Source organism: Sorex araneus, chromosome X (genome assembly GCF_027595985.1).
Source record: "Sorex araneus isolate mSorAra2 chromosome X, mSorAra2.pri, whole genome shotgun sequence".
NCBI lineage: Eukaryota > Metazoa > Chordata > Mammalia > Eulipotyphla > Soricidae > Sorex > Sorex araneus.
The window spans coordinates 358,879,146-358,893,743 of record NC_073313.1 but is presented as its reverse complement, the minus strand read 5'-3'; the positions used below and the strand labels follow the sequence as shown (position 1 = coordinate 358,893,743).

Genomic DNA, 14,598 nt, shown 5'->3' with positions numbered 1-14,598 from the left:
ACCACCGAGTGTCTCTCTCTCTCTCTCTCTCTCTCTCTCTCTCACACACACACACACACACACACACACACACACGATCCCCAAACTAGGTTGCTTAAGGAGGGGGCCCGAGCACGGTGCACACAGCCCGGGGTGCACACGTACACTGGGGCCAGGGCGAGTGGCACTGCAGGAGCGCCCACCCGCTGCTCGCTGGGCGCCAGGCTGTGGGAACAGCTCCGGGCCCTGTGAGCTCTGCTGAAGGACATTCCTCCCGGGCCGTGAAGACCCTGGGCTCACACTGACACTGTGACGAGGCATGTTGGAGGACAGGGCCGTGCGGATCTCTGTGTGAGCGCTGAGCAGGGAGCATTGGTTTGCCACCCCTGGGGCCTAGAAGTCTCCGCCCATTAAAAAATCAAATGTAGGGGCTGGAGCAATAGCACAGCGGGTAGGGCGTTTGCCTTGCACGCGGCCGACCCGGGTTCGATTCCCAGCATCCCGTATGGTTTCCTGAGCACCGCCAGGACTAATTCTTGAGTGCATGAGCCAGGAGTAACCCCTGTGCATCGCCGGGTGTGACCCAAAAAGCAAAAAAAAAAAAAGAAATCAAATGCAGGAGACAGGGAGACACCTGCGCGGGGAGTGGGGGCAGCGGTCGGAACTGCAAGCACAGGACCCCAAGTTCAACCCCCAGCACAGCCAGACCCAGGACCGGCCACCTGAGACCCTTTAATCCCTGGGAAGGGGCCGGCCCCCTGCATGGCCAGTCTGGGTGTCAGCACCCCCCCACCCCCCTCGGGAAGGGACCCTGATCTCAGCTGGGTTGGGGGGCTGGGAGGGGGCGCCAGAGACGCGCGGTGGAGCCTGGGGTGGGAGCTGGGGACTCTGTGGGTCCAGTCACGGGCGGCACTGACGGGACACTACAGGGGGCTCAGGGGGTCTTTATTGGCTGCTGCCCCTCGGGCGGTTGGCAGAGCGGCCTGCCGGGAGCCTGCCGTAGCTGCAAGGAGGCCAGATGGTGGCCCCAAACCTGGACAGTCATCACGGTCCCTTCCAGAGGCTCAAAGGCCTGCGCTTCCGGGACACGCAGGAATGGGGCCTCTGCCAGCTGCTGCCAGTGACCTAGGGCAGGAGACAGAGTCGCTGGGAAGGGGCGTCCAGCTGGCAGACGCCACACGCAGCCCCCCTCCCCAGCCCAGCCCTGGAGCACTCTCCCCCGCCCCCAACCCACCCCCGCCCCCAGATCAGACAAGTCAGGGAGACCTGAGCCCTTTCAGGTGGGCTGTTAGGACCCCCAGGGGGACCTTGAGGCGGGCGCTACGGGTCTGGGGTCTCCGCACCAGCCTCTTCTTGGAGGCTGAGACTGGGCAGGAGGCCGCGCTGGTGCGAGTGAGCCGCGGGGAACGGGTCTGGAAGCACCTGGGCAGAGGTGACAACCGCCCGCTGCTCACCGGGCGCCTCCCGTCGGGGGCCCGCCTGCCCATCCGGGACGCCTGGAAGCAGCGCTCGAAAGCAACCCGGCTGCCCCAGGACCGCTTCTTCTCCTGGCCAGGCTGCTCCTTCCTTTCTGCGCAGAAGTCTTTAGGGCTGCAAAAACAGGACCCGCGGGGACAGATGGGGCCGCACCCCGCCTTCCGGCTGCCCGTTAATACACTCAGGAACTCGGCGCTCACGTCCGGCCAAGGCCAGTACCACGCAACGACCCCCCGCCCTGCCCCCCTTCCCACGTCCCTGCTGGTGCCCTCCGCGTGCGCGGACCCCTCCCCTGCTGGCCGCCCAAGGAAAGACCTCTCGGGCTCCCCACAAGAGGGGCGCACGTGGGGGGCGCACATTGCCCTGGGGGGAAAGGGCGGGGCTGAAACTCCTCATAGCGGGGGTCTGGGAGGGGACTCTTCTGCAAGTTCTCTGCTCCTCCCCCGTCCTCAGAAGGGCCTCCTCACGGCCACCTTGGTTCAGCTGCCTGCCTGCTGATTCCCAAGCCACCCCAGGGTGCAGTTCTGTTGCTTGGAGGTTTTCTTGGAGAAGGGGAGATCACACCTGGCGATGCTCAGAGGTTACTCCTGACTCTGTGCTCAGGAATTACTCCAGGTGATGATGGGGGGATGCCCGGGATTGAACCCGGGTCAGCCACGTGTAAGGCAAACGCCCTTCCTGCTGTACTATCACTCTGGCCCCCATTTTTGGCTTTGAGGGACAGCTCTCTGGAGACCACTCCCAGCAATGCTCAGCCCAGAAGTATCACCCAGGGACACCCGGCCACACCCGGTGGTGCCAGGGATTGAATCCAGGGCCGCCAGCCTCCTCGGCACGCACTCTGGCCCTGTTTCTCCTGTGACTGTCTAACGGACTTGGGGCCGGAGCGATAGCACAGCAGGTAGGGTGTCTGCCTTGCACAAGGACAACCTTGGTTCGAACCCCGGCATCCCATATGGTTCCCTGAGCACTCCCAGGAGTCATTCCTGAGTGCAGAGCCAGGAGTAACCCCTGAGTACCGCCGGTGTGACCCAAAAAGCAAATAAATAAATAAATAAACAGTCTAACGGACTGTATAACCAAGCCATCTCTGACTCGGTAGCCACCCTGCACATTCCCACCCTGCCCTGCAGGCCTGGCCCGTCTGGGAAATAAGTCTTCTTGTACAGGGGCCTCGGCCTTTGCCTCGCATGCTACTGACTCCTACTCCAACCCTGGCACCGTCCCCCAAGCACTGCCAGGAGTGAGCCCTGAGCACAGAGCCGGGAGAAGCTCCTGAGCATCTTTGGGTATGGTCCAAAACCCCAAAAAAGAAAAAGAAAAGTCTGCATTCATTCATTCATTCATTCATTCCTTCATCCAGCAAGCACTGCCCCATCTCCGACACTCCAGCTACGCGTGGATGAGACGAAGGGGCTGCCCCAGGGCCCTGCTCGCCTGGGGAGGGGGGCTGGGGGCTTAGAGGGGCACAGAGGTGGGAGCAGTCATGCAGCTCAGGACGCTGCACATGGTCATACCCGACCCAGACACTCCTGTGGGGTTCAGGTCTCTTCCTGGAAGGGGTTGCTTGGTGGGGTTGGGGGCACACCCAGGGATCACTCCTGCAGTGATGGGGCACCCTTACGTGGCACTGGGGGTTGCATCAGGGTCATTCTGCACCCAGCAAGCGCTCTCCCTGCTGTGCTGTCTCGGGCCATGGGGGCTGGGATGGGAGGGGTGGGGGGCGGGGGGTAGTCAGGAAGGCTGGCCGAGAGCTCTGCCCTGGCGGGCTCTTTCCGGTAGGGACCTGTCGCTTCAGAAGGTGTCTAGCTGAGAGCAGAGACCCCACCGGACAGGGCCAGGCTAAACAGCCTGAGTTTCACCTGCAGCACTGAGTCTGAACTGTCACTGCCACGGTAGCCTGCCCGTGTCCCCCGAGACCCCAGCATCCTTGGTTCAAGCATCAGCGCCGTCTGACCATGGAACCATCCAGCCTGGTTGGCCAAGAGTGGCCGGGCGTGACCCTCAGGCCCTTTGAGCATTGCTTGGGAGCCACACGCCACCCCCCACCCCCTACCCCCCCCTAAAAAAATAAAACAGGGTGGGGAAGGAATATCATATAAGGAACTTTAAAGGCTGCAGATCTAGAGGGGGTAGACCAGGAAGCAAAGCCTTTGTCTTGCTAAGGGTGGGGAGTTCCATGATTTTTGATGTTAAAATAAAAACATTTGCTGAGAGTGATAAACTATAAAACCAGAAATAGAAGATAAAAATTCCAGATCACCAGAGGAAACAGAAACAAAGAGGCATTGTTGATTCCGGCAAAACACAGGATGGGGGCTACAAAGGAAACGTCCAGGCGCGTGACACGGCTTCTATTTTGGGTGGACTTTGAGGAATGTCCAGTGAGGGGCTCCAGAGGTAACAACCAGAAAACATCAGAAAAGTCACCCCAAAAGACAATCATCTGTTGAAAACCTACTGGACAGTCGTGGACACAATTTCAGAGAGGAAAAGGTCCTTCGGGAATGATTTGCCTAACTCTGCCTCTTTTCCCCCTCCTGGAGGTTTGGCCTCCGGAAAAGCACTTTTTTCTCACCACCAGCCTCGGCAAAATGAAACCAGTCTCACAGGATCTCTCGCCCCCTGGTGGCCATGTCAGGCAGCGCACTTGGACTAGATACAGAAGCAGAGCAGAGAACCTCCTCAGCCCTGGGTCCGGGGACTCTCCCCCAAAACTAAAAACAAAAACTTAGTGGATGATATTTAAAACAAAATTATTAGGTATAACTAAAGAGGCTGGAGAAAGAGTTCAATTGGGGTAAGCACAGGTTTTGCATGCAGGAGACCCAGGTTGGATCCCCAGCCCCATATGAGGTCTCCCGAGCACTGTCAAGAGCAACTCTGAGCACAGGGAGAGGAGCGGGTATGCAGAGTGAGTACATTCCTTGAACGAGGGAGGCCTGGGTTTAATTCCCACCACTGGATGTTCTGCCCACGGCCCCAGGAGTAACCCCGAGTACTGAGCCAGTAATAACCCTCCCTGAACACCACCAGTTTTCCCCTCAGAAAATCCCAGAGTCAAGAGTAGCCCCTGAGCACTAATTGGGGTGTAACCCCGAGCCCAAATCAGAAGAGGGAGGGGGAGAAAGAAGGAAGAGAAGGAGAAGAAGGAGAAGGAGAATTATCTTGAAAATCTTTTTTTTCAGTCCCAGGAAAACCTTAAAAGCAACTGAAGAAATGGTATATTGAAGCAACACTGTAAGTCATGGAGTCTAAATAAATAAATAGCCAAATTAGAAAGATAATTATCTCCAAAGGAACAGCAGCAAAATTGGCTGCTCAATGAAAAAATAAAAAGATTAGGAGGCAGAGTGATAGTACAGTGGGTAGGGTGTTTGCCTTGCATGCGGCTGACCTGGGTTCAATCCCCGGCATCCCATATGGTCTCCCAAGCACTGCCAGGAGTAATTCCTGAGTGCAGAGCCAAGAGTAACTCCTGAGCATCACTGGGTGTGACCCAAAAAGCAATAACAACAACGAAAAAAGAATAAAAGACTACAAGGGTTCACTTTTATTTAAAAAAAAAAATGCTGTTACACCTTGTTCTTGCCTCATACCAGGCCAAACCTGGGTAGATCCCTGAGAGCACATTCTGGTGCCCTCTGCAACCAGGAGTGATCCCTAAGCACTGCCATGTAACCCCAAAACCAAAATAATAATAATGAGGACAATGAGAGTGCCAACCCTGCATTCTTGACCCTGTGACAACATCCTTAAAGAATCAAGGCAGTGGGCCAGAGCAATAGTACAGCAAGTAGGGCACTGCCTTGCACAAGACCAACCTGAGTTCAATCCCCAGCATCCCATTCGGTTCCCTGAGCACTGCCAGGAGGGAGTGATCGCTAAGTGCAAAGACAGGAGTAACCCTGAGCACTGCCAGGAGTAACCTCTGCCCCCCAAAAAAGAGAATCAAAGCAAAATCTGGAAAAGGCATGTGCCTATTGTGTGTATACACATATACACACATACATATGTATATATGTATACATGGGGACACATATGCACATGCGCGCGCACGCACGCGCACACACACACACACACACACACACACACACACACACACACACACTGTGTGATTCTAACACCAAAGCATCTGTAACAGGCAAACGCAGGAGACAGTGAGAGAACAGCCCCGGCGTTGCTCACCTGTAACTCTGAAGTTTGCTTCTCTCAGACCTCAACGAGGCTTTGTACTGATCCTTGGGAGCCACGTCTTGGAAAGGAAACGGGAACTGGGGCAGTCTGGAATACTGCTTGGCCTTCTCCATTTCTTTAAACTCCTTTGAGGAATAAGGCCTTCCTAGAGGAAAAGAACAAAACCCGAAGGAGCACTCCAGGGCTGGAGAGAGAGGGCCACAGGGCACACAGCCTGCCTGGCACACAGCCTGTCCGGGTTCTATTCCCTGCACCCCACAGGCTCCCCTGAGCTCCACCGGGAGTGGGCACAGAGCCAGGAGTTAAGATCTGAGCACTGTCAAGGGTGGCCCCAAGGCCAAAATAAACACACTCAAAGGTCCTTCCAGTCACTTGGGGGTTGGCAGTCTTCTGACAGTCGTGTCTAGGAGGATGCCGGGGACCACCGAGCACCTGTCTTATACTGCAGATGAGCCCTCCTCTCTTCATCCTTCTTCCGCTGGCTTTTAAACAGAGGGTCGGAAAATGGCGGCACTGTGACCTGCAAGAAAGGGGACTCTGTGAGGACACCAGAGACGTTGTAGTAAAGCTTCCGGGGAGAGAGTTTCGGAGGCGCAGAGACTCGGGTGCTGTTGTAGGGGGCGCCTCTCCCGGGAAGCGCCTCGTTCAGAGGCCGGGAGCCGGGGTGCCAGTGCCTCAGAGGAATGTGAGAACAAGGCAGCCAAAGGTGAGGCTGGATGAAAAAAAAGATTAAAACAATAAATTTTATATTATTATTATTATTATTATTGCTTTTTGGGTCACACCTGGCAATGCACAGGGGTTACTCCTGGCTCTGCACTCAGGAATTACCCCTGGTGGTGCTCAGGGGAACTATATGGGATGCTGGGAATTGAACCCGAGTCGGCTGCGTACAAGGCAAACGCCCTACCCGCTGTGCTATTGCTCCAGCCCCTAAAACAATAAATTTTTTTAAAAAGGTGACGCTGGAGGAAGGCCTGAAGCAGCTCACCTTGTTCACAGTGGGAACGTCCCAGCAGGGGACACGCAGGGTTGGGTTCCAATCTCCAGGGAAAACACTTTGGGAATTTGATTACAAATGAAAAGAAAGCTGAGTGTGTGCGGGAATGCCCTGAGTTACATCCCCCAGCACCCCCGGCAAACAGCACACGAGCCCCCCCCCCCGCCCCACCCGCCAGGGTCTCAAGCATGGCCCGGCCCACACGGCACCACTGGGCGTGGGCCCTATCAGGGGGGAATACGGAGTGACCCCAAGGCCTCTGAAGTGACCATTTTTCCCTTGACCCCAGAGATTCTAAAAACCTATAAAGGAAAAAATGACCTCACCTTTCCATAGCTCGGGCTCTTTGTCACCATGTAGTAAGGGTTGTACACTTCCGGGTCATACAACTCTCCAAATATAATCGGCTTTAGGGGAAAACAGAAGACACCGCTAAGAGCTAATCGATACGTACAAATATGCTAGTGTCGGATTTTTTTAAAAATCCAAATATTTTATGCCGTTTGATGTAAAATCATAGACTCAAAGGGTGAGAAGAAACCTTGGAGGTACGTGAAACTTAGGGCTGGAGCAATCGTGTAGCAGGTAGGGAGTTTGCCTTGCACTCAGGCTGACTCAGATTCCATCCCCAGCACCCTATCTGGTCCCCCGAGCACTGTCAAGAGTAATTTCTGAGAGCAGAGGCAGGAGTAACTCTGTCTCTCTGGCAGACAGTCCTTTGGGTCACTGCAAACACTCTCCAGTTTGTTCTGAGCCTGGGTTCCACTCTGCCCTGTCACTCCCAGTGGCCTACATGAGTCCTCTCCATTGAGGCAACACAAAATACGGCCAGCCGGGTCCCTTCCCTCACCAGGTCCCCTCCACTTCTCCCCTGGGGTTACTTCTCCAGTCTCTTCTCCAAGCTCTGCCCTGGGCCCTCTGCACGCTCTCTGCAGCCTCCAGTTGGTTTTTTCTTTTTCTTTTTTTTTTTTTCTTTTTGGGTCACACCCGGCGATACACAGGGGTTAACTCCTGGCTCTGCACTCAGGAATAACTTCTGGCAGTGCTCGGGGGACCATGCGGATGCTGGGAATCGAACCCAGGTCGGCCGTGTGCAAGGCAAACGCCCTACCCACTGTGCTATCGCTCCAGCCCCTCCAGTGAGAGTAAATTCAAGCTGAATTCCTCAAACGAGCTGGCTTCCAGGAGCGCATCCAAGTTCGGGAGTGTCTGAGTGCAAAGCCCAGTCCCCCAGCTCCCCCAGCCCGCTCTGCCCAGCCCTGACACTGCTCTGAGACACACGGGCCCGTTCAGACCCATGAGATGCCAGGGAAAGGTCTTTCTGTTTCCTGTCGAAGATTCTGCGGGTGTAAGAAAGCCCTCTGGTGCCACTCATGCCATTCTCACGCCTTGAATACAAAGACCTGATGCTTGAGGTTGAAAGTGACCGATAGTGCTCTGAGGGTGAGGGCAGCGGGGAGAGGCGGCAGACACCAGACCCAGCCTCCAAAGTGCTGCCCTGGACACGTGACATTGCTGGGACATGTATGATGTCACCGAGCCCCCAGGCTCTGTTAAATAAGAAGTGGTCAGTGGTTTCAGCTACTCTTATTCTCTTAACATTTATGTAAAAACAATTCTGATAAATCTAGTTCCACTTCCCATATTGACTGTCCTGTGAATTCTTGGTCCTGTTTGGTTCTGGGGACCAAGCCCAAGGCAAGTGCCTAACCACTGAGCCATAACTACCCCAGACTCGCATGACTTCATCTCAAATTCAAAAATGTAAACTTGGTAATGTCTGTATAAACAATAAAAATGTTGGTCCAACGCTTCAAATTATAGTCTTGGGGGACAGGGGGCTCCACCTGATGATGCTCAGGGGCTAATCCAGGCTCTGTGCTCCAGGGTCGCTCCTGCTCGGGAGACCAGTGGCACAGGGACCAAACCCGGCCTCCGCATGAAGCAAGCGCTCAGCCTTTGAGCAAATACTTTATTTTTAAAATAACAGTTCAAGGGCCAGGGAGATGTTGCAAAGGTTACAGGGGTTTGCCCCGCCTTGGCTGTGGCTTTGACCCTGGTTCAAATCCCAACACAGCAGATGGTCCCCTGAGCACCACCAGGAGTGAGCCCTGAGACGCAGCCAGGCACGGCCTCCAAGCACACTGGGGATGGCCAAAAGCTAAAAGAAACAACAAGCACCAATTCAGTACCTTTTTCCTTGTGTGGTTTAAAAAATATTCAAAATTTTCTTCTTTCTTTTTTCTCAACCCTCGATATGAAAGCACTTTTTTTATAATGCTCTCCTGAAGGGGGGTTGCAACATTTTCCGTCCACTTTTTATGTAACAACTCTTTTTTTCTTTCCTTAAGAGCGTCTAAATCCTTAAGATATGTATCCAAGCGCTAAGAGATACAAACAAGAACAAGAAATGATTAAGAGTTTTCTTTTATTGTCATTTGTGTGTGTGTGTGTGTGTGTGTGTGTGTGTGTGTGTTGGGGTAATGGTGTGGGGAAAGGCTACTTTTCCCATTCCTCAGCTCTCTGCACAGAATATAACTGAGCAGCAGAATCAAGTTCAGAAAGACAAACTGACAGGGGCCAGAGAGATTGCACAGTGGGTAGCGCGTTTGCCTTGCATGTGGCTAAACTGGGTTTGATCCCCAGCACCCCATATGGTTCCCCGAACTTGCCAGGAACAATCCCTGAGTGCCACTGGGAGTGCCCGGGCCTCCCACCCTTCCCACACACACATACAAAGAAACAGACAAACGGTTAACATGAAGACTCATGAAAATTTCCAAACCTCAACTTTGCCTTCAGATTGACACAATTCTAACTTGTAAACAACTTCCGATTCTTGAAAGAAGAAAAGTGCCTGCCACAGAGGCAGGCAAGGGGGGGAGGGGGAGGGAGGCAGGAGGGAAACTGGGGATATTGGTGGTTGGAAATGTACAATGGTGAAGGGATGGGTGTTAGAACATTGTATAACTGAAACCCATGACTCTGTATGGGTTTCATACAGAAACTTACAACTCTGTATCTCACTGTGATTCAATTAAAAAAACCTGCTTCATTTTTGTTGCTGTTTGGGTTTGGGGTTTGGGGCCATTCCAGGCAATTAGTTCAGGAATTACTCTTGGGGTACTTGGGGGACCAAAAGGGATGCTGGGCTGGCAGCCACAAAGGCATAGTGCCCTACCAGCTGTTCTGTTTCTCCAGCCCCCAAACTGCTTCTTTGTAAAGATTTCAAAGCTTTTCTAGTCACTCAGCTTATAGCCCTAGTTTTCCTCACCAGAAAAATCCATGACGAAATTCGTAAGGTAGAATGAACACTTCAAGGAGAGGGAGTACAGTGGATAGGACACCTTGCACGTGGTCAACCCAGGTTCAATCCCCAGCATCCCATATGGTCCCCTGAGCCCTGCCAAGAGTTATCCTTGAGCAAAGAGCCAGGGGTAAGACCTGAGCACTTCCTGGGTGTGTCTCCCCCCACCAAAAAGAGAACATTTTGACTTTGCTCTTCTGTAAAACCAGGGCGACCTCACCTACCTCCTCTGATACTTGAGAACTTCCCTTATTATTTCACCACACAATTTCAGTTCCTTTCACTGAGATTAAAACCTTCTTAAGTTCAGGAACTACCCATAGTGATATATCATTACCCTAAAACATTAAGTCAGTTCAGGAGGCTTTATATAAACTCCACCACAAATAGGAATGGCATAGGAGAAAGATGTAAGTTTTAGTTGGGAATAATTTCCATTCTAGTCTAACTGAATTTCCTAAAAGCAAAAGTGGGGTTTTTGTTGGTTTGACTTGGGGCCACACCCAGTGATACTCAAAGGCCATCGATGGCCCTGTGCTCAGAATCACTACTGGTGGTGCTCAGGGACACGGAGGTGCCAGGAATCAACCTAGGGTCAGCTGCATGCAAGGCAAGAGCCCGACCCACTCTGCTCTCTCTCTCTCTAGGCTCCTTTCTGCTGTTGTTGTTGGATTTTGGTTTGGTTTTCCAGGGGGGTGGGGGAGGGGGAGGAAAACATCTTAATAAAGGGATTGTTTGACAAACTATGGGGAAAGAGGTGTTTCTGTTCACTATCCAGAAGAAGACAGGGAGCAGTTAGAGTAATATTTCAGATATGTACGGGTAGATCTCTTAGTGATCCATCAAGAAGGTGATGCTACCTTAGATCCATGGAACACAGACAAGAGTTGAGAGAAGGCTCGTTTTTCTCAGGCATGACTATCATGGAAACATGCCTGTGGCCGGCTTGTTCCATGTCCACTTACCAGCGCATACTAAGCATCACAGTCCGCAGCCAGCTCTTACCTTCACAACATAATTTTCTCTAAATAATATTGCATGCACAGCTTCATCAACATCTTCTCTTGCTAATTCCTAAAATTACAAATTAAAAAGTGTAAATCCTGAAGAAGCAAACCAAAATGACCAGACAGTGTGTTTTATCAATAGTCTTAGAAAGTAAATCTAGAACCTATATAAGTATATTGGAAGTTTTTTAACATGATTCTACATGACCCTATCACCCAGGTTTAACTCAGTCTATTTTATTTCATCTAAATCCCTGCCCAAATCCCCTGTGTCACACACCCAATTTAATTTTGAAACAAATTTGGTTTGTTTGTATTTGGGGGCCTCATCAGGCAAGACTGGAGGCTTACTCCTGGCTCTGCACTCAGGAATTACTCCTGGCAGTGCTCAGGGCACCATAAAGGATGCTGGGGATCAAACCCTGGTTGTCCCACTGTAATATCACTCTGGCTCCTGAAACAACTTTCTTACATCTTATAAATCTGGGGGTTATCTGTACCAAGGATCAAACTTAGAGCCTCAAGCAACATGCAAAGAATGTGCTCTGTTATTAACTTATATCTCTGGCCCCAAGTCATATTTACAGTATTTTTTTTAAAAAAAACTTGCTAATTTGGGGGCTGGAGTGATAGCACAGCGGGTAGGGCGTTTGCCTTGCACGCGGTCGACCCGGGTTCGATTCCCAGCATCCCATATGGTCCCCTGAGCACCGCCAGGAGTAATTCCTGAGTGCAAAGCCAGGAGTGACCCCTGTGCATCGCCAGGTGTGACCCAAAAAGCTAAAAAAAAAAAAACTTGCTAATTTGGTGGAGGGATGTAAACGATCACTGATGACTGTATGACAGAAATGTAAACATGAAAGCTCATAAGTTTGTAACTGTACCTCATGGTGATTCACTAATAAAAAATTTTTTTAAAACTATCAGGGAATAGCTTTTGCTACCATAAATAAATCATATCTATTAATCAGTGGGCTGGATCGATAGCACAGCGGTTGGGCTTTCGCCTTTCACTCGGCCAACCCGAGTTTGATTAACCAGTAGTGTGCTGCAAATGATCTATTCCACACACAAAAATCATTCCATAAAGAACTTATGTCTTCAGCAGCACAAACTTTCTATTTGGAGTCTATACTTTTTAATATATACTGCAATAATGCTATGGATTTCTTTTGAATATAATATTAACTAATAATCTCAAAATGGATATCTAATTTTAAAATAAATAAATAAAAATAAAAACTTGCTATTACAGGAATGCTCTTAAGTCACTTCTCCAACATTCAGTAGATGATGTTTTACACTTAAATCCTCGCTTTAGAGTTTTTCAGTAGGTGACTACGAATTGACCTTCGAGCTTTCGTTATAGGTAGGGAAGAGTAAATGGAAAGCGCCCCAACCCTGGGGTTTGAAGAAGTGCCATCACCTAAAAGTGAGGAGGACAACCCCACGCCTCAACACTTCCCCCCTGATACTGGGAACCAAACTTAGGGGGGTAAAAAAGTGTTTTTGAGAAATAGAAGCATGCACCGTGACAAGTGTCTTGGGAAATCACCTTTTAGTCATTCTAATATTCAAACAGTCAGGCACCCAATGTTCACGCGGTTTAAGGACACGTTATTTATCTCTCTGCTGCATCCCCGTCCAGCTGTTAATGATTTCTACCAGTGCTTTGGACACACCCAGAAATTGAGTGTCTCTCTGCTCTTATTCTAACCAAGGCAAAAGGGACAACACGGAGGAAATAGCTAAGGGCTTTTCTCTCCAGGGAGGCAAATAATAGCACCAGATAAAATTGCTGAACTTGACAGAGAAAGACCATTGATTGCTCTTGCGGCCCGGGAACGCTGCGGCCTTCAGGAGCGCGCCGGCGGCTTCTCAGACTCTGGTTCTTGTTCCCCAAATCTGATCCTGGCCAATCCCACTCCAGGAGTTACCCTGAGCGCCAGGCGATGCCAGGCGCTGCTCCAGCTCTGGGGGAAACACCCGTGACCTAGCCTAACTCGGTCCTAGTCGCGCGGGGTCGGAGTCCCACTCCCCCACCGCCCCCGGGAGCCCCCTGCCCGCCCCTGCAGGCTGGTTCACCTCCATCAGGGCAACCGTGTCCGGCGGGGGCCATCCCTTTAATTTTTCGACCTTGAAATGTTTCAGGTTATCGAGCGACTTGTCGACCGCCATCGTTAAGGGACCCTGGGGTGCGGGGAGCGGGGTGGGGAGTCAATCGGAGACGGGTGGGGAGGGAGGGGGCTCCCCGGAGGAACCCAAGGCGGTTTGAGTCCTCGGGCTGCGACAGCGCGCCGTGGAAGCAGTTCTCCGCTGCCCCCGGCCAGTTCCCCAAACGGGGCACTTGTGCCTCCCCGCCACCAGGTCAGGTAAGGCTATGGGGTCCCCGGGGCTGGGGGAAAAGCTGGGGTCCCGCCTGGGCGGGTAGGAGCCAGCTCTCCCAGCTCTGCGCGCGGGCGCGGGGAGCGTCAACGGCCGCAGCCAACCAGTTCTTTCAGCTCAGGGCCCATGAGCTCATGGCCCAGGAGCCGGGGCCTTTGTCTCTAACTGAGGGCTCCAGGAATCTCTGGGGGAGGGGTCCTATCAGTGAGCGCCGGCCTTTCTCCTCTTGGAGACTCCGTTGGTGGGAAGGTGCGGTTGTCCTCCCGTTTGGCTTCTTATTTGAGTAAAGCAACTGTGGAGAACGCGGTAGGCTGGAAGGCTGGGCTGGGGCAGCTTCACCCTGGAGCTCGGAGCAGCGCCAGCTGAGATGAAGCTGAGACGCACAAATTCGGTTTACTCCTTTCCGTGGACCTGAGACTGTTCACAGGAGAATTGGGCAAGGGAATACGGCTAGGCCCAAGTGCTTCCAGAACTGAGAAGAGATTGCCGGGAGGTGATGTCTGGGGGGGACTGGAGAAGGCCCCCTGCTCCTTTCCCAGGATGGCCACAGGTTCTCCCAGCCCCACAGCTGTCTTCCGGGACAGTAGAGTTTCCTCTTTGCATTGGAGGGCAGTGCTGCTCAAGGGTTGGAGCTCCTGCTGTCGAGGAGGCATGAGTGGTATAGTACAGGGCAATAGGGCGTTTGCCTTGCACATGGCCCTACACAGGTTCCATCCCCAGCACCCCATATGCACCCCAGGCCCTGCCAGGAGTGATCCATGGGCACTGCCAGGTGTAGTCCAAAATCTTAAAAAATAAATAAAATTAAAAAGTTGTGTTCTTTTTTATCTGCTGCTATTTTCTTTTTTTTTTTTTTTTTGCTTTTTGGGTCACTCCCGCCGATGCACAGGGATTACTCCTGGCGGTGCTCAGGGGACCATATGGGATGCTGGGATTCGAACCCGGGTCAGCCGCATGCAAGGCAAACGCTCTACCCGCTGTGCTATCACTCCAGCCCCCCACATCTGCTGCTATTTTCATCTGCTGCCTTTAATTCAAAATAAATCCTGTGACAAAGTGGTAGCGTATTTGCAGACAACCTGTTTTGGCCACTTTCTACAAGGTGAAATGCTAAATATTTGATGGCATTGACTAAACAGAACTGGCCATGAGGCAAGTATCCAGAACAAATTCCAACCTGTGGGTGGGCATCAAGTTCAAAATGCGGTCTTGTTAGTGCAACTTCAGGTTACCTGACGCTGTGGAAG

The 14,598-nt window shown here is 52.2% G+C and overlaps 1 protein-coding gene across 1 annotated transcript; it reads right to left on the bottom strand.

The window, feature by feature from the left end:
* Positions 1-1,299: 1,299 nt before the first annotated feature.
* On the bottom strand, positions 1,300-13,144 carry FAM228A (family with sequence similarity 228 member A). The gene is made up of 7 exons (XM_055121355.1): positions 13,052-13,144; positions 10,965-11,033; positions 8,845-9,036; positions 6,085-6,172; positions 5,644-5,797; positions 1,434-1,569; positions 1,300-1,401 (listed from the first exon to the last, which is right to left on the bottom strand). Exons 1-7 carry the CDS (start codon positions 13,142-13,144, stop codon positions 1,300-1,302), a joined length of 834 nt encoding a protein of 277 aa, XP_054977330.1.
* Positions 13,145-14,598: the final 1,454 nt, after the last annotated feature.

Excerpts from the sequence above, each read along its gene's own strand:
- FAM228A (XM_055121355.1), bottom strand. The coding sequence starts at position 13,144 with ATGGCGGTCGACAAGTCGCTCGATAACCTGAAACATTTCAAGGTCGAA. Across the intron at positions 11,034-13,051 it reads ACACGGTTGCCCTGATGGAG|GAATTAGCAAGAGAAGATGT; the intron begins GTGAACCAGCCT and ends TTGTAATTTTAG. Across the intron at positions 1,402-1,433 it reads CCCCCGACGGGAGGCGCCCG|GTGCTTCCAGACCCGTTCCC; the intron begins GTGAGCAGCGGG and ends ACCTCTGCCCAG.